Source organism: Solanum lycopersicum, chromosome 7, assembly GCF_036512215.1.
Source record: "Solanum lycopersicum chromosome 7, SLM_r2.1".
NCBI lineage: Eukaryota > Viridiplantae > Streptophyta > Magnoliopsida > Solanales > Solanaceae > Solanum > Solanum lycopersicum.
The window spans coordinates 68,019,200-68,046,847 of record NC_090806.1 but is presented as its reverse complement, the minus strand read 5'-3'; the positions used below and the strand labels follow the sequence as shown (position 1 = coordinate 68,046,847).

At 31.6% G+C, this 27,648-nt stretch overlaps 5 protein-coding genes and 1 long non-coding RNA gene across 6 annotated transcripts; 4 read left to right on the top strand and 2 right to left on the bottom strand.

The window, feature by feature from the left end:
* The first annotated feature begins 266 nt into the window (after window positions 1-266).
* On the top strand, window positions 267-4,485 carry LOC101258171 (phytosulfokine receptor 2). The gene has a single exon (XM_004244191.5). The coding sequence runs from the start codon at window positions 1,109-1,111 to the stop codon at window positions 4,241-4,243; it is 3,135 nt and encodes a 1,044-aa protein (XP_004244239.1). The 5' UTR covers window positions 267-1,108; the 3' UTR covers window positions 4,244-4,485.
* A 2,864-nt stretch (window positions 4,486-7,349) lies between these two features.
* Window positions 7,350-9,469, top strand: LOC104648565 (uncharacterized). The gene is made up of 2 exons (XR_011210898.1): window positions 7,350-7,487; window positions 9,018-9,469. It is a non-coding gene; the product is annotated as an uncharacterized lncRNA (long non-coding RNA).
* A 3,029-nt stretch (window positions 9,470-12,498) lies between these two features.
* LOC101258473 (squamosa promoter-binding-like protein 3) lies at window positions 12,499-13,699 on the top strand. The gene is made up of 2 exons (XM_004244192.5): window positions 12,499-12,771; window positions 13,363-13,699. The coding sequence occupies exons 1-2, from the start codon at window positions 12,578-12,580 to the stop codon at window positions 13,565-13,567; spliced, it is 399 nt and encodes a 132-aa protein (XP_004244240.1). The 5' UTR covers window positions 12,499-12,577; the 3' UTR covers window positions 13,568-13,699.
* On the bottom strand, window positions 13,667-16,656 carry DIG3 (protein phosphatase 2C). Its single transcript, NM_001247571.2, has 5 exons — window positions 16,549-16,656; window positions 15,258-15,500; window positions 14,829-15,105; window positions 14,138-14,292; window positions 13,667-14,003 (listed from the first exon to the last, which is right to left on the bottom strand). Exons 1-5 carry the CDS (start codon window positions 16,582-16,584, stop codon window positions 13,866-13,868), a joined length of 849 nt encoding a protein of 282 aa, NP_001234500.1. The 5' UTR covers window positions 16,585-16,656; the 3' UTR covers window positions 13,667-13,865.
* Window positions 16,657-20,111: 3,455 nt separating this feature from the next.
* LOC104648566 (uncharacterized) lies at window positions 20,112-21,412 on the top strand. The gene has a single exon (XM_010326068.4). The coding sequence runs from the start codon at window positions 20,362-20,364 to the stop codon at window positions 21,085-21,087; it is 726 nt and encodes a 241-aa protein (XP_010324370.1). The 5' UTR covers window positions 20,112-20,361; the 3' UTR covers window positions 21,088-21,412.
* Window positions 21,413-24,234: 2,822 nt separating this feature from the next.
* LOC101258771 (protein RICE SALT SENSITIVE 3) lies at window positions 24,235-27,648 on the bottom strand. Its single transcript, XM_004244193.5, has 7 exons — window positions 27,143-27,648; window positions 27,013-27,063; window positions 26,183-26,311; window positions 25,894-25,999; window positions 25,738-25,779; window positions 25,389-25,445; window positions 24,235-25,171 (listed from the first exon to the last, which is right to left on the bottom strand). The coding sequence occupies exons 1-7, from the start codon at window positions 27,271-27,273 to the stop codon at window positions 24,425-24,427; spliced, it is 1,263 nt and encodes a 420-aa protein (XP_004244241.1). The 5' UTR covers window positions 27,274-27,648; the 3' UTR covers window positions 24,235-24,424.

The following is a 27,648-nucleotide window of genomic DNA, read 5'->3' as shown; positions in this document are numbered from 1 at the left end:
TCAACTAATATATAGTTCTTTATCATGGATTGAAACGATACGTATAACCAAAGAAGTTCATTTCGATCTTTTATCATAAATCTAACTTATTTATTTTCGATAGACTCTCCGTTAAAAAAAAAAAAAAAACTCAGCAAGGTATTATGACAGCTTTGTACAGCGCGTGGGAATGGTGAAAGAAATTTTTTTTTGGTCCTCGTAAGACCGCACCAAATTAATGTAGTAAGCAAGTGTGTATATGTAGGAGATAAAGACAAATAATGGGTGTTGGGACAGCAAAGTCAGACTTTGTGAATGAGAAACTGTGAAATTTTTGGCAAAAAAAAAAGAAACAAATGAGGGAAAGTCAGCTCTATGTTGTCACCATTTTCAAATCACTCAACCTAAGTTTTTTGTTTTTGGATTTTTTTCTTGATTGACATTGCTCACAAGCCTAAATAAAGGCTTTTTAAACTTAGCTTAATCTTAATAATAAGTGTTCCTTTGATTTGAAAGCTCAATCTTTATCAGCTTAAATAACAAATGTACAATCTTCTTTTTTTCTTTATTAGATTCTGCCCCTCTTTCTTGAAATTAACTAAAAAAGTTTGCTTGAGTTGAAAGTTGGGTTCTTGCTTCTCTTACAAGTGATGGGGTGTTGAAAAAATCTGATCTTTTTCATTTTTTTCTTGCTAGTTTTAGGCTTTGAGTTTTGTAATTTAGTGTATTTATTTATGATTTGGAGTTAAGTGTTTGTTAATTCATACAAGTAGTTAGAGGGCTTGCTTTAATTACAAGTAGTTGGTAGGCTTTTTTCTTTGAGATTTTTGAGGTGTTTTCTTGGGATTTGTGTTATTTGAAGTTTCTGCAACTGGGGTTCTCTTCTTTCTTTACTATAATAATAAGGGTGGTGGTGCCCTGCTGCTACCGTTAAGTAATCTTGATTTTTACAGTCTTGGGATCTGATTTGATTTTTTTGTACTAGGGGATCTGAGGAAGGTTCTTTCTTGGTGCTTATTTTGCATCAAAGGTGGAAACTTTTCTTCATTTTGGAACTGTAAAATTTGGGATATATGGTGGTGGAATCTTGATTTTGAGCTTTTATATAAAGATTTGTGTGTTTTCATCAATGGTGATTTGGGAGTTTCTGCCAATGAGTTTTGTGTGTTGGGTGTTTTTGGCTTATCTGTTTTGTACAACTTTGAGTCTTGAAACCCCAGTTCAAAACTGTCATCCATATGATTTGTTGGCATTGAAAGAAATTGCTGGCAATCTAACAAATGGGGTTATTCTATCAGCTTGGTCTAATGAACCTAATTGCTGTAAATGGGATGGGGTTGTCTGTGGTAATGTTTCTACTCAAAGTAGAGTGATCAGGCTAAATTTGTCAAGAAAAGGTTTGAGGGGTGTGGTTTCACAGTCCTTGGAGAGATTGGATCAGTTGAAATTGCTCGATCTTTCGCACAATCATTTGGAAGGTGGATTGCCTTTGGACTTGTCCAAAATGAAGCAGTTGGAAGTTCTTGATTTGAGTCATAATGTGTTGCTTGGACCAGTGTTGAGGGTGTTTGATGGATTGGAATCAATCCATTCTCTCAATATATCAAGCAATTTGTTCACTGGAAATTTCAGTGAGTTTGGTGAATTCCCTAACCTTGTTGCATTTAACATAAGCAACAATTCGTTTACTGGTAGTTTCAAGTTTGAAATTTGCAGTTTCTCCAAGAAGCTTAAGGTTCTGGATATATCACTTAATCATCTTACTGGTGATCTTGGAGGACTAGATAATTGCAGTTCATTGCTCCAGCAGCTACATGTGGATTCTAATGATCTCGGGGGTCACCTTCCGGACTCATTGTATTCGATGACATCTTTGGAGCAACTTTCACTGTCTGCCAATAATTTCTCAGGCCAGCTAAGTCCACAGCTTAGTAAGCTTTCCAAACTGAAATCCTTAGTTTTATCAGGAAATCGCTTTCATGGTTTGCTTCCTAATGTGTTTGGTAATTTGACATTGTTAGAACAGTTAGCTGCACATTCTAATAGATTTTCGGGACCATTGCCCTCTACGATTTCGTATCTTTCTGTGCTTAGGGTGCTTGATCTTAGGAATAATTCTTTGTCTGGTCCTGTTGATCTTGATTTTACTAAATTGACAAGTCTGTGCACACTTGATCTTGCAACTAACCATTTCAAAGGTAATCTTCCGGTATCACTCTCTAGTCGGGAATTAAAAATCTTGAGTCTTGCCAAAAACGAATTCACGGGGCCAATTCCTGAGAACTATGCAAACCTTTCATCGCTTGTGTTCCTCTCGTTGTCCAATAATTCCCTTTCAAATTTGTCTGGAGCTTTATCTGTTCTGCAGCACTGCAGAAATCTTTCAACTCTTATTCTCACCAGGAACTTCCGTGGTGAAGAGATTCCGAAAAATGTGAGTGGATTTGAGAACCTGATGATATTTGCATTGGGGAACTGTGGTCTGGATGGGCGAATTCCGATATGGTTATACAATTGCAGTAAATTGCAAGTGCTTGACCTGTCATGGAATCATTTGGATGGCGAAATTCCTACTTGGATTGGTGAAATGGAAAAATTGTTCTACTTGGATTTCTCGAATAATTCACTCACAGGTGAAATCCCAAAAAATTTAACTGATCTTAAGAGTCTCATTTCCCCACACAACTATGCATCTAGTCTGAATTCTCCCACTGGTATACCGTTGTTTGTCAAGAGGAATCAAAGCGGTAGTGGTTTGCAGTACAATCAGGCTTCAAGCTTCCCTCCGTCTATCTTATTGAGTAATAACAGACTAAACGGGACAATCTGGCCCGAAATTGGTCGGCTGAAACAACTTCATGTCTTGGATCTCAGTAAGAACAACATTACGGGGACTATTCCTAGCTCGATTTCAAATATGGGGAACCTGGAAGTTTTGGATCTTTCATGTAATGATCTCAATGGATCAATTCCTGCTTCGCTCAATAAGCTCACATTTCTTTCCAAGTTCAATGTAGCTAATAATCACTTGCAGGGAGCGATTCCAACAGGGGGCCAGTTCTTGAGCTTTCCCAACTCGAGCTTTGAGGGTAATCCTGGACTTTGTGGAAAAATCATTTCTCCTTGTGCTGCCAGCAATTTGGACCTCCGACCGGCTAGTCCTCATCCTTCTAGTAGTAGTAGGCTTGGCCGAGGTGGAATTATTGGAATTACAATCAGCATAGGGGTAGGAATTGCACTTCTTCTTGCAATAGTGCTGCTTAGAGTGTCTAGAAGAGATGCTGGTCACCAGATTGGGGACTTCGAGGAAGATTTCAGCAGACCACCTCGATCGTCTGATACTTTTGTTCCTTCTAAGTTGGTACTTTTTCAGAATTCTGATTGCAAGGAACTGACTGTTGCAGACTTGCTTAAATCAACAAACAACTTTAACCAGTCGAACATTGTTGGATGTGGAGGATTTGGTCTTGTTTACAAGGCGGAACTTCCTAATGGCATAAAGACTGCGATCAAGAGGCTTTCTGGAGATTGTGGTCAGATGGAGCGCGAATTTCAAGCTGAAGTGGAAGCCCTCTCGAGAGCTCAGCACAAAAACCTGGTATCCCTTCAAGGTTACTGTCAACACGGGAGTGATAGATTGCTGATATATTCTTACATGGAAAATGGAAGCTTGGACTATTGGCTACATGAAAGAGTCGACGGGAGCTCATTAACATGGGACATGAGGTTAAAGATTGCACAAGGAGCAGCTCGCGGATTAGCCTATTTGCATAAGGAACCAAATATAGTTCATCGCGACATTAAAACCAGCAACATTCTTTTGAACGAGAGATTTGAAGCTCATCTAGCTGATTTCGGACTATCAAGGCTGTTGCGTCCCTATGATACTCACGTCACAACAGATCTCGTTGGAACCTTAGGATACATTCCTCCTGAATACAGTCAAACACTAACAGCTACTTTTCGAGGTGATGTTTACAGCTTTGGTGTTGTTCTACTTGAGCTATTGACAGGCAAGCGCCCCGTGGAGGTATGCAGGGGGAAAAACTGCAGGGACTTGGTGTCATGGGTTTTTCAACTGAAATCTGAGAACAGAGCGGAGGAGATATTCGATACAACGATATGGGATACAAGTTACGAGAAGCAGCTTCTGGAGGTGTTAAGTATAGCTTGTCAATGCATAGTGCAAGATCCACGACAGAGGCCCTCGATCGATCAAGTTGTCTTGTGGCTCGAGGCAATCGCAAGTGTAAAGGAGAGGTGAGATTCAACTAGTTTTTCCTTGTAGAGTTAGCTTCTTTTGCTTACAAAAGTGAAAAAAATATCAATGTAAAGCAACAGAAAATTTCAATTTTATAGAGTTAGTTATAAAACTTATGATGAACTGCTTTGTTTGGTTCACTTTGTTTCATACACAAAAAATAGTGATAGTTGTGTTTGTATACATATGCTTAACTTGGGGACAAGTCCTTTACCAATATACAACTAATTCCGAGCTCCGTTTCAGTTTATTTGTCTTATTTTCCTTTTGCATCTTTCCTTTTTTTGACAACTCGTTAGTTCTAACTTTCGATATGACATATTTAATACCACAAGATTAACGGATATTTGAATTGTCAAGTCAAAATCAGATAAACAAATTGTAATCAAAGAGTGTATTCTCTCCCATTATGCATTGCTTTTATGCCAATTTGTACAGAGGAGGTGAATGGTGATCTTGTATTCTTTTTAATTTTTTAAAATCGTGGTGTTTGAGTCAGCTCTCATGCACCTTCAACTAATGCGTACCGGGATATTTTTTATTCTAGTCACACATAAAATGAGTTTATTTCTTCCTAAAATAATTACAAGACATCCCCCCTCCTTTTTCCAATACTATTAACTATTGAGGGGCAGAATTCACCTAAAAATGTAATATTCTAATAAGAAAAAACTATAGTTTATGATCTAATAATTATGAAGAAATAATCATGTATTATGGTTATCATTTGAATAGGAAAAAAATGAATTCACAAAAATAACCTCATTTATATTGTGAAGGGGGAACACAAAGAATAGTGTCAAAACCACCTTTAATAAAAAAAATAATTACATATATATATATATATAAATTCTGGACGTCTAGTTGACTTTGCGCATACATAAATATCCTCTTGTCAGGACTACAGTGAAATGATAAATACTCATTCATTTTTAACTAAATATCTCGAGTTTAAATTGTCTTTGTTAGAGAGCATTTTACACTTTCACTATAATGTGGGACCTGAATCAATCTAGTTCTAATATGGATATCAAACCGAATAAACAAAAGACAAGACTTTATCTATTTTTCTTTAAATAATGTTGTCTTTTTCCTAGGATCACACAATGTCAAGACATGCATGCTTTGCCTATGGAAAAAGTGACTTTTAACAAAAAGATGAGTTTGTTTCAAGTTGTGCAAGTTGAATAGGAGTAGTTGATAATTGAGATGTCACATATATATGTTCTCAAAAGTTTCACTATCCTTTTCTTGATCATAATTATTGTGTTAGGCTAAGGGATGATTATGACATTTCTAGCTTTAGCTTGACACTATTATATATTTGGTATTTGATAAATAGATATTTGTGTTAAGCCAAAATATTTATTTTTACACAAATTTTCTTTTGGATGAGATATATGTCAAATCATTGTGTATATGTAGATAGTAAAATGTATATAAAAAGTAGTTAGATTAGTTGCATGTTGATAGGTTTTTTTTTTTTTATTTATTTATTACAAAAATCTCATCATTTAGTTTACTTATTACCATTATTTCCTACAAGTTTTATAAATTTTTAAAAAAATTTCTTTTCGCGCATCATATTAATGTATCTCGCGCATTATATTTGTGTATCATGTATAAAATGTACCTCGCGCATCACATTAATGTATCTCGCACATCAAATTAATGTATCTCGCGCATCAGATTAGTATATCATATATAAAATGTACCTCGCTCATCAGATTGATGTATCTCATGCATTATTTTAATGTACTAGCTTTTATATTATTGTATCTGTTTTGAGAGATTTTTGTAATTATAAATTTTTTAAGTGATAAATTATAATTTTACCTTAAAAGTATGTGATTTCTATAATTTACCCCCTTTTATATATATTTGGGATAAATTAATATATATAGCGCTAATTAACATGAAAAATTAATCAAATATTTATTAAAAGGCTTGTTATTTTATTTACTATTTATGATTAAATAAATAAAAAGTTTATCAAAATTTATCGAGTTAAGTTCAACTCATTTATTTAATTTTGTCGAACGAATTAGTGATCCTTCATTTATCAACTTTGAGTCAATTTTAATCCATTTAAATTTTCTACACTCAGTTTATTATATTTATACCCCTAAAAGATTGTTAATTTCCTTTTGTATATGTAAAAAAGATGTATTATCATGTCTGGTTGGGAGTACTATTTCTGTGTGAGTCGCAATATAAATTTAGTTAATTTTTAATATAGGTTTTTGAATTAGGGATATACAAAAATCAAAATGATCGACAATTAAATGATTAAAAATATTATTGATTTGTTGTTATTGGGTGTTGAGTTAATAGATTTTAATGGTTTTATAAAAATATTAATAGCTTATCAATTCAGTATTGATTTTTAATATTGAGTTATTGGATAAATCGATGATCCATTAAGATTAGTAATTTACTATATTTATTTGTACATAAATAATAGTATATATTAATTTCAATATCTTACTAAGTCATTATATTTATCCTTTAAACTTTTGATCTACACTTTATAATAATTTTGAGTTTATAATTTCACATTATAAAAAAACGTTAAAATTTAATGTAAGAACCTTATTTTTCTATATTTATCTTTGTGATACACTTGCATAGTTCCTTTCATGTTTGTTATTTTTGTTTCTATTTTATGAGTATTTATAAAATTACATTATTATGTTTTCATATCAAATTTATTAGAAAAATCATATTTTTGTTTTATAAGTATTTTTTTATTGGTCAAATAAAAATTTAAACGTTAAAGATCAAATCAATAAATCCAAAACCTACAAGAAAAATATCTTATCTGATTAGATTATTTATTTAACATATTTAAAATCAAAACTCAACAAATCGAATCAATAATACATAAAATCAAAATAGAGGGGTGAAACAATTGTTGGCCTTTGCATGGTCTCGACACGTAGAAGGTTTGGTACATAGTACACGTGTTATATATTATTACATACGTGTCACAAATCGTTGTATTTTTCTTTTATTTGGAATCTAAATTTAAGGACAGGACCGCATGTTTTAATTACTAAATTATTTACTAAACATTATATTATATAGTCTATAGAGCTCTTAAAAATAATTAAAATATAGAGAGAAAAAAATGTTGGCAAGAAAAAGAGTTGGTACCATAATATTGAATGTTCTTCAGAGTACTTCAAATAAAGGAATATTTATATCCTTTGTGCCTTTTACTTCTGCATCAAACAATGACTTTAAGGTAATTTACAAAGCTCTAATCTTTTTAATTTTAGTTTGTTATGTATAAAATTAATTGATTTAATGAAAAGATTTATCTTTAATTTTACGTATTATAACTACTCAATTGTTAATTGATCCTCCTACTTGAAAATAAGGATTTAACAAGCAAAAATTTTGATGTTCATTTTTACTTAGCTACGGATTAGCACTAGATTATAAGAAAAATCACTTAGTTAGGAGTTATTTAGCTACTAATTCGTAGTTAATTTTTTTTTTAAGTAGTTATAATAATCACTATATAACAAGTGGCAAACTAAAATTATCTTATTTTATATAGAAGTACAACAAGTACTTTACATACATTTGTTACTAATTAATGATATAATGAATATCGTATGCGGTGGTATTATTACGTATTTTGTACCTATTAACACTATATTAAATCTACTATGTCACACTTCGAATATTTGAAAAATTACATTTACTTATTTTTTTAAAATTTAAAATAGAGGTGTAAATTTAGCGCAATATATATATAGTATTCTTACATTTTTAAAGAAATATTTAAAAATAGAGATTTAAACTCTCGTTAAAGGTAAGCATATATTAACTCAAATGTTAATTGAGTGACCTCTCTCAGCAAAAGATAAAAATTTAAATTTGGAAAACTAACATAAATTAGTACATTCTAATAAACCATTGCTGATTTTAAACCATAGCTGAATTTAGCAATACTTTTTATTTATTACCATTTATAACAATAACATATCAACTCTACAATATGAATTAAAAGTGAATTATGTACGTAATATGTATGATTGATAATTATGTTTTGAAATATATTATTGTTGTTTGATAAAAATTTGACAAATTGTATTATAAGTTTATTAAAATGTCTAATAAATGTATAATTTATTATTAAAATTTGTATTATATATGAATAATAAATTGTTTTTTTTAATATGTATTATAAATGAATTAAAATGATCGAGTGAAAAAAGAAAGATATTATTGCTAAATGACAAATAATTTTTTATTTTAGTATATTCATGTAGGTTTCTCTAGCTGTTTTATTTTTTATTTTTATTAGTAACACCTTTTTAACTCGGTGTTTCGATGATCTTTTTTTTTTTTACTTAAATCTCTCAAAATAATCATCAACCGGGTAATATTGAAAATGCCTAAAATTAGGATAAAAATTTTATATTATTAAAATTAAATTTTGATTTTAAATTAAAAACTAGTAATATTATATATGTTAGGATCCATGATTTTTAAGATTTAAAATTTAGTTTCAAAGAACTAAATCTCGATCAAATCAATATTTCAGCTCCGTCTTTCTAATAGTTCACTCATTTTTTAAAATTTTTTTTTTTTAAAATTCTGTATACGCCTCTAGAACATACTATATATGATAATGACACTTATTTTTAGAATCCTGTATACTATGAACATTCTATTTACTATGAACATAATGACACTTAAACTTTGTAGTGCATTTTATATGTGTGTATTGATCAATCAAAATATTTGTAAAATATTTTCTCAGATCCCTCGTACCGTCGTGGACGATGGAACGGTGGATCGGAGGGAGGAACGGGCGCGTTCCGTAGGAGAGAGCTTGACGGATGGAGCAGCAAAAGCAGTAGAGACCGGGCTAGACGTGGGTGAAAAGGCAAAAGAGAGTATAGATGAAGCATGGGATGCAGCTAAAGAAACAACAAATAACATTAAAGATGCCATGGTTGATGATGCTAATGATGAAATGAAAAAAGGGATATAAATATCCATCTACTAACAACAATAATAATAACAAAGATGAACATATACAGAATTTGAGGAAACGTGCTGATGGTTATGATTTGAGGGATACTCATTAGAACTTTTTTAACTTGTGTATTTTATCTAAGAAATAATGATCAACATAATAACGTTTTATTATTTCCTGATGTTTGATTCGATTTGAAATAGAAAAAAAAATTAAATCTTTGTGATTTTAAATTAAAGTGATGTTAAAAGTATTGAATTGCCTTTTTAATTTCGTGGGCTTAAATATGTTATGTGGAAAGTTAAAGTTTAATTTTTTTTAAAAAAGAAAATGGATTTTTTTTAACCGATTAAAAAAAATTGGGATGATCTTTTTTTAATTGGAGGGAGTATAATGTCTATTAGTTAAGACATATAGTTTGAGACGTGATTTGATTAATAAGTAATCAATATTTGAAAGTGAAATGTGAATTAAGTTCTTTTTTGTTTTCTAAATGTTTTAAAAGTAATAAAAAATTAATAAGTAAAAGTGAGTGGTGAGAGAGGATAACAGTAATTTTTAATTCTAGTCTTTTGAACTTTGCAATGTGGCATAATATTTGTGTTTGTGTTTTTATATGTATAAATAAAAACTAGCTCATGTGTGGATGTTAGATGAAGTTGAGGTTTATTATTTGTTTAGTTCATTTTTATTTATCAAGTTACTAATATTTGATATTAAATTGAATTATATTAATTTGAAATTTTAAATGAAAAATATTAAATTATTATATGAAAATGTTATAAATTGTAATTATTTTTCATATTAATATTGATAAAAATAATTATAAGATGTTAGTTAAATTTTTTATAGTTTTTAACTTTGAAAAAGAAAATCATGATAAAAGGAACATGAGTGAAAATTAGAAGTGAGTTATATACTTTTTGATCAAAAAATACAGATTAATAAAGAAATACTTCACATTTAAAGCTTATTGTATTTAAAAATGATCAGGTGTTTTTTTTTTTTAATTATGATGCTTATTCAGTTGATATGTTCTTTTTTTTTCCTAAGAGCTTTTTACTTTGTGGTCTGAATTTGACTTTAAAAATCGAAGATGAAAGATAATTATTTAATTTAAAATCGAAGGTAAAAGATAATTATTTTGAGCAATTGGTTATCAAACATATAATAATAATGATATTCAAATTTAATTTATATAAAAAAAGAAAAAACTCATATTAATAACAATAATTTTTTTAAAAATTAGAAGTGTCATTTCTTATTGGACAACAATGACCCTATATAGATTGTGTATTAATAATTACCCAACAAAATGAGGGAGGTTAGGTTGGTCATCACTCATCACTATTAATTGACAAAAGAATAGGAAGACAAACACCCATACTATTTAATTTGCTATTTTTAATTGTTCCTTTTTATTGAAGTTATACTTTAATATATAGTATGGTCCATATATTTTGTCATAAAGTAATTAAAATAGTGGTGTAAATTAGGCACTTGGTTGGTTTATTTCTTTTTCCATAATAGTACAACGTGTTTGAAACTTTAATTCTTTTTTTAACTATCAAAAGTTACCCCTTGTAATAATGAGTGTAAACACGTTATCTAAAAAAGCTAGTTAGAAGCGTTATTTCTAAATGAATTTTAATACGAATTTTGAATATTGAATAAAAAATCAAATAAGATTATCTAAAAAGCTAAAACAAGTAATATCTTTATATATTTGTTAACTCAATTTATTTTGTTCAAAATAAATTTAAATCAATGTAAACCAGATAATTATAACTATTCAATAATTCATATATTTATTAACTTGAATTATTTTAAACTAATTCGTTCATTTAACACCTCATAAAATAACATGGTCCATTATGGTCCACTAAATGATTTTTTTCTTTTTTCTTCCTCTTACTTTGGAACCTCTTTGCTACTTCAATGATTAACTCTATGTGCTTTACGTGTCTGAATTGTACCAACTTTACCTCACCTAATAACAATTAATTGCCATAATTTCTACTTTTAGAGTTAAATTATAAAAATTTTAATTAAAATTTTATATAATATTCCATCATCTTGATATTCCAAAAAAGGATAGAATATTACTTATAAAATAAATTCAGAAAACAATAGGAAATAAGTATATCTCTAAAATTTCGAACATAAATTGAAGAATACTCGTTAATTATTTTTAACATACTTTGTAATCATCCGCCTATTTCCTTTTCCTTTTCCTGCATTTTATTCAATTGTACATGACTTCGAAAAATAACTATCTGATATTTGTAAATAAAATGAAACATAGAAGACTTTTAAGTATTATCTTTTCAATTAAATATTAGAAAACTTTTATGCAAGTATTATCTTTTCAATTAAATTATATGTGGATATAAGAGATTTTTCCTTTCGTATACAATTAAATTTTCCTTTTTTGTTTGGTGCGAACTCAACTTAAGCTATAAATAGCTAAAAAAAAAGTGATTCAAACGCTATTTAAGCTATAAATAGCTAAAAAATAAGTGATTCAAACGCTATTTTTAAAGCACTTCAACCACTTGCGACAGAATTTTCAAATTATTAAAGCACTTAATCACTCGTAGCAGAATTTTCAAATTTATTTAGTATAGAGATGTTGGGCACAAGGGGATCATCTCCTCTGTTAAGGTCACTACTTTTGGGGATAAATAAATTATAACATCTGGAAATGGAATTCAAATAAGCAATTCTGATCCATCTTTGACACTACAATAAAGACTTCTCTAGTATTAAGGAGATTCAAAATTTTATATATATATACCAACAAAAATGATATCATTTTTGTAAGAGTTCATTAGTATAGAATCGTTTTTGTTAGAAAACGCTTGAAACTTCTCTTCAAAAATTAAAATTCAGTCGAGCTTAAAATATCAGCCGCTAGACGGAAAACCAAAATAATATATATATATATATATATATATATATATATATATATATATATAAACATAGCTTTAGTTGACATCTATGTGTTTTAATTTTGAATATGTGACACTTAAACTTGTATAAATAAGATGCATTCAAACTGATTTATATTATGTCACGTAGAATATGCACCCAATGTTGAATGCACAAATATAACATGAAGTCAAGTTGAAGAACACGGTAAATACAGTAGGAGTAGTAAATGATATGGTAAATACCCTGGTTGTGATTGTAGTAGTGGTCCTCACAAGCTTTATTCAACTTTTGTCCTAGCATGCCTAACCTAGGCAACATTTATTATGTTACTACTACTCTTCAACATAACTCCTATCTCTTCTCTTAGAATTTTCACTTTCAGTAATTAAAAAAAAAAACAAAAAAACATGGCAAACAATGATGCTGGTGAAGGGGTGGTGATGCAAGTGATGAAGCACTATTGTCAAGTGGAGACATGTGAGGCTAATTTAGATGGTGCTAAGAAGTACCATAAAAGACACAAAGTTTGTCAAGTTCATGCCAAGGCACCTATTGTTTTGCTTGCTGGTTTAAAGCAGAGGTTTTGTCAACAATGCAGCAAGTACTCCTCTTTCAAACCACTCTTTGTCATATTTTTTTTTGTTAACCCAATTTTGAGTGCATTTTGATTGATTACTCAAAAAAAAAAAAGATCTATTAGACGAGATATAGTATTGGTAGATAAATCGTTGATTCGTCTTGATATAACAAAAACTTCTAATTCTTGAGTTGTCTGGTAATATAAGCTATTCAGATGAACCAAACCCCAAAAACTTTATTGGAGTTGTGGGCTTAAGCCAATTCTTTACGGCTTCAATCTTTCTAAAATCTACTTAGCTACCTTGCTCGGGCGGCGAGGGGTTTCTTCAATTATACTGTGTGTATAGTTTTGGAAAATATTATGTATATATGGTTAATATTAGACCCCTTAGTTTGTGTGCTTGCTTTTTACATATATTTTAGGTATCATTGTTTTATCCCGAAATAACTAGTCTTGGTAACGATTATTCCACCTTGTGATAACGATAACCTATTCCAGTACTAATTAGTTACTAATCTTGATATAACTTCTGCCAAGATTAATAACCAAACAAAACAGGGCTATTTATGCTTCTGACATTCTAATACGTGTGATATATTACCACTCATTCAGGTTCCATGAGCTCTCAGAATTTGATGGCACTAAAAAGAGCTGTCGCCTGCGTTTAGACGGACACAACAAGCGGCGTCGCAAGACACCACTGCCCATTGAGCTGGAAGATAACCAATGCAGGTTGATCAACGGGGAAGCCAGGCCACATATGGACATGACTTTGTCCAGCAGGAACACCATCTACACTGCTGACATCTCTGGATGAAATGCTTACTCTCTTCTGTCAGCCCCCTCGGGGGCATCGTTGTTGGACCTTTCGATTGATGCTTGTACTGAAAGCAGAACTCAAATAATGATTTAGTGGTTATCCTAGCAAACAACATTCCGTTTATTTGAAGTTCGTGTGCGAACAGCTCCTGATGTTGGAACTTTAAAACGTTTATACAGTAACACGACCAACCAAACCATCGACAAAAGCAAGTACTAGTTCAGATTTTACATTTCAAAGAAACTATACGATCTAAGCACACGTTTCATCATCTAACAAGTGCAGAGAGAGAAGATTATTGGAACCTTACAACTACGCAGGATATATCATCGGTACTTCCCCTTGCAAGAGCATGTTCATTGAGATGCTTTGCAGCTGATCGCGCATCCTTAATATCTTTAATGCAATCTGCAGCTTCCTGATTCGACAGTACCTGGTATTTCAGGCAAAAAGTTGTACAAAGGTTACACTTAGCAACTATGTCATGCACACAAGAACATAAAGGATATCATATATTCGACAAACAATCCAATCATATTTAACGCTCTGGTGATGTAAGTAGCTAACCTTCCATACGCCGTCACTAGCCAAAATGAGAAACTCTGTGTCATCATCTATGAGCTCTACCACTACATCTGGCTCTGAACTTAAATGCATCTTCAAGCTCTTGTCGCCAAATGCTCTTGCTACTGCTAACTGCCCATCAACCCGAGGAACATCACCTGAATAGAGGAGAAGAGGGGAACTTTGTTTTAAACAGAAAACACAAAACTCGAGCACAATAGAATAGAAGCACCAGCAATCATGCCCCTGCTTTCGTCCCCGATTCTGTCTATCAACTAAGACCTGGCCCAGAACAACATATTCGCAGACGGCCATAGTTCTCAACGAAGTTCCACATACTATTTCCCAATGGACATGAGCAAAAACTTCTTGGTTTTGGCGAAGGGGGTTTCGACTCTGTATTTGCAAACCTACTACACCTTGAACTCCTCTAAAACGACACTACGGTCGAAGCAACATCTGCATTTGAATAACTAACCTAATGTCGATGAGAAATTGGACTCAAAAGCAAATTCCCACATATGATCAAGGTAGTACGTAACTTAGATCTAGTAAACGAAATTCATTTGAACAGTACTAAGGCTTGTTCGTTCCTATCATTGACGCATAAATGAAGATACCATTTGGTACGGACTGATTTCTTCCATGATTACCTTCAGACTCTTCACAAAAATTACAAATTATAGCTACACACCTGGAAAATTGGACACGAAACCACCTTTGCCCTCGATGATCTCCCTCTCCCTGCCAGGCTCATGATCGATGGACAGCTGCTTGGCCACTCCATTTTTGTAAATGACGGCACGAGAATCTCCGACATTAGCAACAACTAGTTTCTGACCATTAATCAATATGGCTGTAACAGCAGTGGATCCTCCTTTACCCAAATCAGCAGCCTTATCCAAAATAGTTGTATCTGTTATACGGTAGGCTTTCCTGATTGCAGACTCCGGTTCAGCCCAGAAGTTAGGCTACATAAATGAAACAGAAAATGTGACGGAAGTTCATAGAATTCAAGCAAAGAGTCACGAAACTGAAAGCACAACAACCGGCACTAACTGAAGACCGAAACTAACTCTACACAATACATGTCAAGCATTTAATAGTAATGCGAAAGCATTACCTCATTGAGAATATTGTTGAATAGATGAGAGCGGAGGTACTCAGGAATCTCGTGGCTCAAATGGCCATCAAATATTGCAAATAGACCAAGTTCATTTTCATCAACTTGTTTAAACTGTGCAAAAACATAATCTTCCATGGTGTGATGCGATTTTCCCTCAACCATGTGATACCCATGGGTTATGTTCTTCGACATCTTACTCTTACCTCTTCCGGTATCTGACGAACTTAAACCAACCTTTTCCTGCCAAACGAAAAAATCATGTCACCGCACATGTATATATCAGGCAATTCATCATAGTACTTGGAAAAAACTTCACCACAGTCGCAAATTTTCCATAGAAGCTGAGATACAACAACAACTGATCCAGTATAATCCCACAAAGTGGCAAAATTTCCACATAAGCTGAGATACTGAATAAACAAACCACAATTGAACAATCATATACATATATATACACGTAATGCCACTTAGATTAACATTAATAGTAATAAAAGCTTAAGATAAATAGCTTGACAAAAGAGGTATAAGTTCTTAATGCCAACTTCTCAGTCCCCTTCTTTTACCAACAAAAACAACTGCTATGCCTCAATCTCAAACATTTAAACTCATTTTACATCATCAATGACGGAGCTAGAGGGACGAAAGGGTTCATCTGAGCCCCTTCACCTAAAAATTATACCGTATATATAAAATTAACTTTCTTATTTATGAATACAACAAAATAGATAATGAATCCCGTATTGCACGAAAATCCTGTCTCCGCCATTGAAAACCTTCATCAGCCTCGGTAAACTTATTTTTCCTTTAACAAATTAAAACCACAAACAGCTACTCTATACTAAGACTTCAATTTTAAATTTTGACACTTTACTTCATCAGCTAAGTTTACTTGCTATGAAATAACTGTTGATTAAGTAAATTTATCGAAAACAAACTCTATATATCACAAAAGTCAGATAAAATCTACGTACATTCTAACCTTCCCGCAATTATTACATTGGATATGTTGTTTGATGTTAACAACTAACTTTTGTGGGACAACACTAAATACTAATCATCATATATTCAAACATATATTGTAACAACAAATAGAAGGCTAATTGAATATGTTATTTTGAGGGGAAAACCATAATAAACGTAAATTATTATTTTTCTTAAAAAGAATTAGTAATTATTTTTTTCTGCAAAATGAAAACCAAAATAAGCTGAATTAATTACAATTAATTAAGATCCAAGAGTAAATTACATAGATCAGGGTAGATTAGCAATTTTAATTATGTATATGTACCTTAATTTTGTCGATGATTTCTTTGCCTCCAGTCATGATGCAAAATTAATAAAAACGAAGAAAACAAATTAAAAAAAAAAATGTAGAAGAAGATTAAAAAAGAAAATTGCAGAAGGAAAATGACAAGTGGTAGAGGAAAACAAAATGACAATGTTCCTATGATTGACACGTCTCCTCTTTTACATATCTTAGTGTCTACGTTTTGCCTCGACGTCAAATGAGCATATTGAACTGAATTAGAATGGAATAAAATAGTCTAACAGATAAAAAAAAATTTAACGAATGAAAAAGTTATTGAATCGTTCAAAATTATTAGATCAAATAAAAATATTAGCTTTTCTAGATTAATTTAAATTATATACCTGTTAGAAAAAAAAAAAAATTAATAAATTAAATTTTAAAAAAGTTACAAGGTGAAAAATCAAATATTGCTTAAAAAGTTGAAAGCGAAAGTTCAAATAGTAAATTAAATCAGCTAAATTAATAAGATTTTTTTAATTTTCTAATTAGCTTTACGTGTACGCGAAAAAAAAGAGAATATATTTATCTAAATTTGGCTGGAATTTTTGAATTGGGATAGGGATAATTAGTTGTGAAATTATTTTATACCATAGTCTTGATATTATTCTATTCTATATTCAATATTGACAGTGACATCAAGATTAGCTAGCCACCTTGATATAAAACAACTAAATTTTAATCAATTTTATTAAAAATGATCAATAATTTACTGATAATGCTTCACGTAACTGATCCATGAAGTGTATATGGATATGAAATTTGATAGACAGATCATGTTTAAAGTATTTAGGGTCAGTAATTTAACGTAATAGGTAGATTGATAAAGATGTCATATGTTATATTGCTACGGGGTGAATGTAATAATGACTTGCACCTGATGTTATATATGATAAAAATGATGTCTTTAAGATCTGACGATAAATTTTACAAGATGAATGTTATATCGTCATATTATGTAAGGTAGAATGTTAACCAATCAAGAACTCTCATGTTTAGAAGATAGAGAGTAGCAGGCATGAGGATTCTAAGATAAATATGAAAGAATATCAAGAGATATAAGATGAGGAATGAAAATATCCAAGTCGGGATTTTTGAAGAAGAAGAAAGCTACCGATTAGAACATATTGTAGACATGTCGATCAGTTTCTTTCTTCTTCAACAAGGGCGAGAGTTTACACGTGGTGGATATAAGATGAGAATGGTAAAATTGGAACAATCGAGCTTGTGAAGAGAAAATGTCTCGATAAGAAAAGTGTGAGAGCTTAGTCGTAATACAATTGTACCTCTTTTTAGTGGGCTCCCAACCAGGTCAAAGGTAGTAAGCACTAACTTGACCCAATCCCTTCAAAGGTAGCCGTACCACTAAAAGAGGCCCATAAACACATTAAATATTGTTGGAGGCCCAAACTAAATTACTCGACAAAGTTGCACTTTGGTGGTCCCTAAAATTGGATTAATTTTACACAAACATCCTTCTTTTAAGGCTATTATTTAAATTTTCCCTTTATTTTAAAAATTAACACTTGTATAGCCCTCCCTACGAACAAAACATTAGACTGTCGTTTAACTTGTAGAAAAATAATTTATCTCATGATCTAACGATTTCTCATAAGATTCGTCAATTACATGTAAAATAAAAAGATGATCATTTACTAAATAGCCATCTCGGAGAGGGACGCCCCAATTTCTCAAAATTTTTTCTATATATATAAAACTAGCTTTGGAATAAAAAGTATATATAATATGGTCATTCCATGTACCTTTTGTTTAAGTGGGCTCCAATCCAAGTCAAAGGTAGAAATAACTGACCCAATTTCTTTCAAAAGTAGCCGTACAATGAAGACTGAAGCACACTTAAAAGGCCCATATCCAAATCGTATAAAATATTCAGAGGCCCAAACTAAATTACTTGATAATGGTGGACCCAAAAGAAGTTGTTAGGCAGAAATGGGACCCAAATGGGTCATCCAAAAGGAAAAAGTTTAGAAAAGGTTATGGATATATACCGTACGATTAATTAGTTTACAAATATGGTCGAAATATACACAACTTATTCATTAATAGTCATGTATATTATGTATGTAGTATATGTATATTTAGTATAATGAATACACATATAACAACATATACATTTCATACATGCTTTATAAACTAGCTGGTTAAAGAGTATAGAGTCGTAAATTATCCCCCAAAAATACTTGTTATCCCTTAATTTACGTACCTTTTAGTATGTGATTTAAAAGTTCATCCCGAACAAATTAAAAATATTAAATTACGATGTAAAATTTTGTATAGTCAAATGTTGGTCAATCTCAAAAAATATATTTGCACAAACTATTTAAAAATAGAAATAAAATCTAAATGATTGACTTAAAAGAAAACACAAGTGGGAGACATTGAAATTTCAAAGAACTTTTATTGTCTCTTGGATTTGGATTTATTAATACCCTATAGATCCAAGTGGAAGTCCTCAATATTTGCTTTTTTGCTTCATTAATCAAAGAGACCAATGTTGAACTCATCATTGTATTTGTCTTGGGATTCAAAGACATCCCTAATATGTTATCACTTGAGTTTTTTGGGTCCCCCCTCTTTGTTTTTTTTTTAGTTTTTTACTTTCCTCTTTGATATATATATCTATACTTTGCTTAAAATCTTCTTTTACTTTACATGAAAGTGTTCTCATAGAGTTAGTCTCTTCATCTTTCATGTATAAAAGCAACAAAAGCAAATAATATAAAGTAGGTCTATCAACCATAGTATGAGAGGATACTCTTTCGGGTAAATCGTGATAAAATCTATCTTCGTGCTTTTTAACTAATTTTGAAGATAATTATTTTTTCATTAGTACATAGATAACTTTGTACATTAAGGCTTAGATAAATTTGGAGAAATTACATATGTTTTTGATGAACTTAAACGATAACCTCATGATTTTCGACGCACTTATTGACTAGTAGATAATATTCACAGGAGATCGACGATAAAGTATTATTTTGAGGAAGAAAATTTCAGTTTCCGTTCATCTTAAATTATCAGTTGTAATTCTTTTTTTCGCGCCTCTTAAAAAATAATAAGAAAGGTTGTTTAACTATTTTATTCTTTATTACTATTTAAACATTCATAATATCACCATAACTAAATGTTTATAGTCTTCAAAAGCAATAACTATTAGATAAATGAAAAAATAATTATATTTTTCTTTCAACTTTTAAAATGAAAAATAATATAAGACGGAGGGTGATAAAAAGAAATATAATTATATTTCACTGTTAAAAATCTTGAAAATCAACGTTCTTAAATCATCTAGTTGCATTAGAGAGTAGGTAATAAATCTAAATCTCTTTTCATTGACTTTTAAGCCAACAGATCACTAATCTTGATTATGATGATCTGTATCAAATTAATAATAGCAGTAAACTAATTATTATTATATAATCTACACTACATATCAACATAATTTCATACACTAATATTCGGTAAATCTACACGCTTCCAATATGATTACTTATCCATATAGAGTAACTTAATTAATCAAATCTATAGTTGGAAACTTAAAGTAGTGTTTAAAAAAAAATTATCACATGATTTTTAGTCATTTAGACCACTAATCTTCATTAGCAAGTCCCAAACAAGGGGTCCATTTATCCCCTCTTTAGGGGAAAAAAGCCAACTCTTTATACATTTTTCATATCAATAAACAATTTCGTGATCCAGTATAAAAAACGGATCAATTGAGTTATAAATTCTCCGATTTAGCTTTGTTTGCAACGATAATAACTATAAATTTCGATGGAAAATCGTCGTAGAAAGAGCAATTCAGGTGATAGATTTTCATTTCCAATAATTATGCCGGTTCAGGAAGGAGAAGAAATGGAATTTGAATTTTCCGGTAGTGTTTCGCCGGGATCTCCGAAATCTCCGGCGGATCATTTGTTCTTCAATGGACGGTTACTGCCGCATTACTTCCCCTGTCAACCGGTAAGTAATATCAATAGTCCGATTTCGTTTTCGCGATCAACGAGCAGAACGAGTAATGCTAGTAGCAGAGATTCGCTCTGGTCCTCGCGCAGCAACAGCACCAATAGTCGTAGCAGTTGCAGTAGCAGCGCGAGGACCAGCACCAGCGAATGTTCTGAAAGGAAATTGATGAATCAAAGGAATAATTCAGCGTTTGCTATGTATAGAAATTCGTCGAATAATATGAATTTTTCGACTACTCTGCATACTGGAATTTCGCCTAAATGGCAGTTTATTGCAACACCAGCACCAGTAATGAAGAAAAAACAACAATTTTCAGCTCCAGCAATGAAGAAAAAAGGCCAATTTGTTTTGAAATCTCAGAAACAGAGTGCGAAAGGAGGCAAAGAGATGAAATCGAAGAAACAGAGGAAGGAAAATGGTAAAAGAAAAGTGAGATTTTGGTTTTTGCGAAGAGTTTTCAGGAAGTTTATGTCAGCTTGCAGAGAATGTCACGCAATGGAACCAACAAGAAGAGAGAGGCTTTCTCGTCGTTAAAAGCTATATTGCTCGGATTCTTCTAAAATATCGATAGCAAATGAATGCATGTCAAATATTTCAAAAAATATTGCATTTTGGAAAATCGAGTACGAGCAAGATAGGTGAAATGATTTGACATTACTAATTGATTGTGTCCTAATAATTACTGGCTAATTGTTGTTGTATGTGGCAAGTGTGGTGATGATTGGCTAAATTTTCAACTTTTGGTAATTATTGATCTATGATTTTGGGAGATAATATTTTTCTCAAGTCATATAAGTGATTAAGGTTTGTGACAAACCTTCTATGTCAAATAGATTTTGATCATGTTTTGTTTCTTAAATCTCTTTTCTTGCCTTTTATTACCACCTTATGCATGTATTTACTGGTCGAGTTAATCTAAATTCACGTCTTGTAAGATTAATTGAAAAAAATAAAGATTACATTCATTCCGTTATATTTATACACATTTATTCACTAACTTACGCTCGATCATATCAAACAAATGAATGCATGACACCTATAAACTTTTGTTACAAGAAAGTTCTTGCCCTTCCGTCCAAGCATAGCAATTTATTAAGTACCAATTCAAGATAGTATTTGCCTAATTCCATCCAAGCATTGGATTTTTTTCATGTTGTCAAAGATTTAAATTTTAAAATAAAATTGTGATCAAATATTTGACATGAATTAATCAGGTCATGTAAGAACAAGGTTTAAGTCTATTGATCTAAAAAAAAAAATACTCAGCTACATATATTAATGATATAATTTCATTTGACATTATCATAATGATAACAACTTGTCTATGACAACCTTTTATTGAATTCTCAAAGAACTTACTTGAAAGTTGATCGCCGGGAATCGATAGGATATATAGTCTATTATTCTTACTTTTAACTTAAGACATTATCCTTACATGACGAGCAAAGTTTTTCACAAAAAAAATATATACTCGTGATCTAATATTTTTATAACGATCTCATTTGTATGAATATTTTTTAATTATTATAACGAAATATTATTATAAAAAAACACATATAAGATAACATGAAAGTTAGTTCCTAATAAAACTTGATTATTATTGTGAAATGTTAGTCTGATCAAATATAGCGATCAAAATTCAAATAAAACGAAAAGTAACCTTTAAAAATTATATATGATAAACTCTCTTGATACTGACTTGGACATAGTAAATAATATAAATACAAAGTGATTTATATGAGCCATCTCTAACTAGTTTTAAATTTAAACATACATGACGCTATTTTATTTATACTTTTGAGATTTCGAGTTAGTTTAATAAAGAGTGTTTTTAAAGAATCTGACAATAATTTAACTTAAACTTCTTGTTTAATAAATGAAACTTGCTTAAGTGATTGAGGACCTCCATCAATGATCGATCGGCTTAGAATTTGAGTCATGCCAGAGGAAATGTAAAAACACTATTGATCCTATAAAAGAAAAAAAACTTCACATTTTATCGCTGATGATAAAAAAAAAAGTTAATAACGCAAATGTTATAGCACATACAAGATATAAGTGTTAAAATAATTTAGCTACATTTTTTTATAGGAAAATAGGGGGACAAAATTACAAAATAGAAAATCAAACTCTCATTAATAAGAAATAAATTCAGTTTATTAACCAACTAAAATTCCTCTATAACTACATAAATATTAGAACATATCTAATATCATTAAAAAAGAAATTTATTTTTTTTACTTATACTTCATGTCCAATTACATAGGGAGGAAAAAGAAGGTGAATTCTTGTCTTGGTACTATTAAAAGAATGTGATGCAATGGACAGATTGCTCCATTCTTAACCTGAGATCTCAATATTGTATTGAGCTTCGTATATAAAAAAAAATCATTCACACCAAACACTTCTACCAAATTGGCACTATATATATCGTGTAAATATCAATTGATCAAACTTAGATATAAATATCGATTATCGAGTTAAAACCTAACCAAAGAAAAAAGTTGTTATCTTTGGATTCTAGTAGTTTGTCCTGTGTGTCAAGGCAAAAATTAAGGAATAAAGAAGATTCAACATCATTTCACTACCAAAAGCTACTCTAATTTCATCATCCCGCCTCCCAAAATATGCCCCATGACAAGACACCAAAAGCCAACCCTTCTCAAACTGTCAAAAAAAAAAATTTTTTTTTTTACTTTTTATGTTTTAGTTTTTTTTTTTTTTTTAGCTAATGTCCGGTATCGGATAAAAACAGATTTAAAATTTTAAAGTTTGTAATTCTGAAATTTATAACATGTATTCGATGAATCTATATAGTTCGTATGAGTTTGATAGAATTCATACCTTTCATGCTAGCTCTAAGTGATTTTAAGTTCGATTAAAAGTGATGAATAATTATAAATCTTTTACTTTCAAATATAGCATTTCTTTTTATTATTATCTTATCAATTCCTAATGATTTTGTTGAAATATTGTACAAATGGGTCCTCCACTCAAAACATGAACAAGAGGAAAAGGTAGGATCAATTGTTATTCATTTTATCAAATAGGTCACGATTTTTAAATACAGATATCAAATATTAAATAAGAAAAATAAAAATAAAAAAATAAAGGGAGGGACCAAGCAGTAATGTTATTTTAGTTTTTTACATGAGAGTACTATTTTAGATAAATCTTGGAACATGAAGTTATAACTAAATATTATTTTGAATAGTTAGGCTCCTTTATTGTATAATGTCAACTCACCAAATGTCAATAGGATTTGATCTATTATTTGTCATCACACCCATTTTTTCAAATGTTGACCCACATATGTAGTGGTTATACTAAGGTTACACAAAACACTCCTCAACTTTGACCCTATAATTACTCGGTCCTAATTTAAATGTCTTACTTTTCTTTTGTATTGTATTCAATAAGTTTTCAATTTCAACATTTTACATAGTAAGTTTAAAATTACAATATTTAAAAATCTCCCATTATTTCTTAAATTTCGTCAAACTAACACAGTTAAATTAAGATGCCTGAAGTGATTTTTCTTTTTAACAAACCATGTTACCAGAAATGCATGATATTTTAATGATCCGACACGAAAGCAACAACATTTTTGAAATATCCAGACAACACTACCCTAGTTTTAAATCTACTAGACATCCATATTCTTCCTACAAAAAAAAATCATAGAGAAGCATAAATTTTCCTTCATTTCTAGATAAACTGATCAAAAAGACTACAAGAAAAAAGTGGAAACATTCAATGGTCCAAAGGATGAAGGAAAATCAAACTATTAAAAGAACACTAAATTAAGCAGAAAACACAACTAAAAGCTTTTTCTTAAGTACAACTTCTCCCAACCATAACCCTAGAAAGATCATTCCAAGAATCTCTCCATCACATCAGGGTACATTCCTCCTTCATTCCTATATTCTCCGGGATTATTAGCGTGCTGATCAAGTGAAGTCGATGAATTAGAAGACGAAGCCATCCTAGCAGGAAGCGTATAGCTTCTCTTGAACTTGTCCATCTTCCGAATGCTATCAGGGTGGCTATCCAGGCTCAAGAAATCGTTTGGATTAGCACCTCCGTTGTTGTGCAAGCTAGAAGCATCTGAGTTCGGATTTGATGTCTTCCCATCAAGACTAAGCGGATGCTGATTATGATCCGGTTTGGAACCTAAGCTATCAGGATTGAACAGGATCCTGGAATCATCATTTCTACCAGTGAGAGCACTAAAGAAAGTTAATCCATTAGGCCACTTGATATCACTCTCATGATCAGCAGCAGCTCCCATCATGTCTTCCATTCGTGGTTCGGATGAATGAGGAAGTTGAAGGAACATATGTGATTCATCTTTCGACTGTGGAATACCAAGTCTCGCGGAGTTCTGGAAGTTGGGAGACGATAGTAGCGAAGACGCTGAAGGCATTGGCCTTGGTCCCCAGTTGAAAAGTGGAGGAGGAGCGCGAATTGGCATGGTCGGCTGCTTAAGAGGAATTGCAGACGAAGGTGAACTAGTCCTTGTTGAAGAAAATAGTTGTGACAAATAAAAGCCAGATTGATAGCCTAGTGACTCGAACGTGTGCCTCATTCTTAACACGAAATGGAGGTCTTCCGGTATCTGAGAAGGATACAACATTCTCATCTAAATTACATCAAAGTGCTTTATTCATATTAAGTAACCAACTATGTTGCTCAGACTAGTACTCGTGTTAGATACTCCAAAAATGCACTACTTTTGGAGGATCCGACACAGTAATCACATGTCCATAGATAAACAAAGATTATAGTAGCAACTAAAATAAACAAGATCTCTTTTTTAGGGAAATAAGTCTTACAATCTTGCAGGATCCCAGTTGCAGTAGGCCATGTCCAGCTTGAATCACAGCAATAGTCTGCAACATAAAAACAGTACACTGTCACACACACACATAAAGCAAAGCAAAAAATGCCATACAAAACAATCCAAGAAATCTTCATATAGGGCAGCCTGGTGCACACTAACTTCCCACTATGCGCGGGGTCCAGGAAAGGGCAAGACGAGGCTATTTCCACAACTCGACCTGACACGACCCCGTGACCTCTTGGTCACATGGAGACAACTTTAAATTACGCCAAGACTCCATTTTTTTTTTGTAAACAAATAAGATAGAGAGGCAATTATTGTTCTGGAGTTATGAAGCTGACCTGAATCCCTGACTCAAACTGGTCAGTCCACTCAGGTGGGAGCTGCAGAAGTTAAATCATCATCAACCATACAATCTTTATCAGACCAATAATTGGCAAATGAAAAAAAAAAATCAGTTCCCTAAGATAACCAAACATAAATGAAAGTAAACATACAGCATCAAATGAACTCTGCCAGTAATTAGATATGTTTGGTTCACATTCTGTAGGTTCCTTGAAAACCCATTTATGACACTTATCAGATGCAACTTTACCCATCAACCTGCAAAACCAAAACCCAACCAATCAAAACAGAAAAAATAGTTACAAATCTTTTGTCTCCTCCACCTTTTGATTCTCTATTTATATATACTATTGTCCATTATTATTATTCAGTGGTGAGAGAGTGTGGAGATGGAGAGTTTCAAAAATCCAATACCAACCAAATCACCTACCCAGTACCCACCCTTCTCCATAATTATATAACTGAATGGACATTTTGCTGAAGGCTTTTCTCACAAGATCTTCACCATCCATCTCTTCCAAGCAATCTGTTCCTCTACCTCTGCAGAATCCATCTTCCCACATCAACATCCTGCATAAATCAACACAAAAAGAAAGCAAAGTTACAATCTTTCACCTAAAAAAAGGATCTTTTATGCTTCTTCTTTACGAAGTCTATATTTCTGAATAGCAATAACTACGTTTTGCAAACAAGTCTGGGTCGGCTATATGAATCCTTAGTTCTTCATTAAAGCTCATATCTAAATAAAGAGACTAAAGTCCATTTTCTTGAACAACAATAACTATGTCTCAATCCCAAACAAGTTGGATCATCTATAAAAAGAGGCTAAATTCCATTTTCTTGAACAACAATAACTAAGCCTCAGTTCCAAATAAGTTGGGATCCGCTTTACAAAACCCCACTTCTTTTCTTTTTTGACACAGCTATAAAAAGAGTTGAAGTCCATTTTCTTGAACAATAATACCTACAATCCCAATCAAGTTAGCTAAAAAAAAAAAGAGATTTTGAACTCCATTTCTTGAACAACAACAATAACAGCACCTCAATCCCAAAACAAGTTAGCTAAAAAAAGAGATTTTAAGTCCATTTTTCCTGAACCACAACAACAGCAACAATAACTACACCTCAATCTCAAACAAGTTAGCTAAAAATGAGATTTTTTTTTCTTGAACAATAACTGCAGCTCAATCCCAAACAAGTTTAGCTAAAAGAATAGATTTTTAAGTCCATTTTCTTGTTCCAAAAAATGGGTAAGAAATCAAAATACTCACAAGCTACCATTGTCATCTCCAACTTTACAACCATTACCACCTCTAACTCTCCTGCAAATAAGACAAAAAATGAGGACCCCCAAAAGACAAGAAAAACAGAGAAGAAAAAAAGCATGGGAAAGACACATACGGTCGAGGACGAATGGTCCAGAACACTGAATAAGTCCAGTCTGTGTTAAGACAGACGCTTCTTAGTGCCTCATGAAGGGCCATCATCCCAACTGCTTCTTTGCTTCTATCTGCTGTTCCTGAGCCCACCATTTTTTCCCCTTTTTTTTCCCACTTCTCTCTTTAATAATAAAAACTAAACCCCTTTTCTCTTCTCAACACTCAAACTTCAAACTCCTCTAGAAAAATTTCTCTTAAAGATTCAATTTTTATTGTTTTTTTTTTTTTTTTTTATCTTGTTGAGCTAAAACTATACAATACAAATGCTTATCAACCACAAAGATAGAGACCCTTTTTTCTTCTTCACATTCCCACTACCCCCTTCCCCCTTGTATGTTCTACTTTTTACCTTCCTCTGTATTAGATTACCAAATCTGACTACTTAGGTGAAACCAAGAAAAGGCAAACCAAAAAAAATAAAATGGAATGGCTTTAGTAAAAGGAGAGAGAGGAAGAAGTTTTTTTACT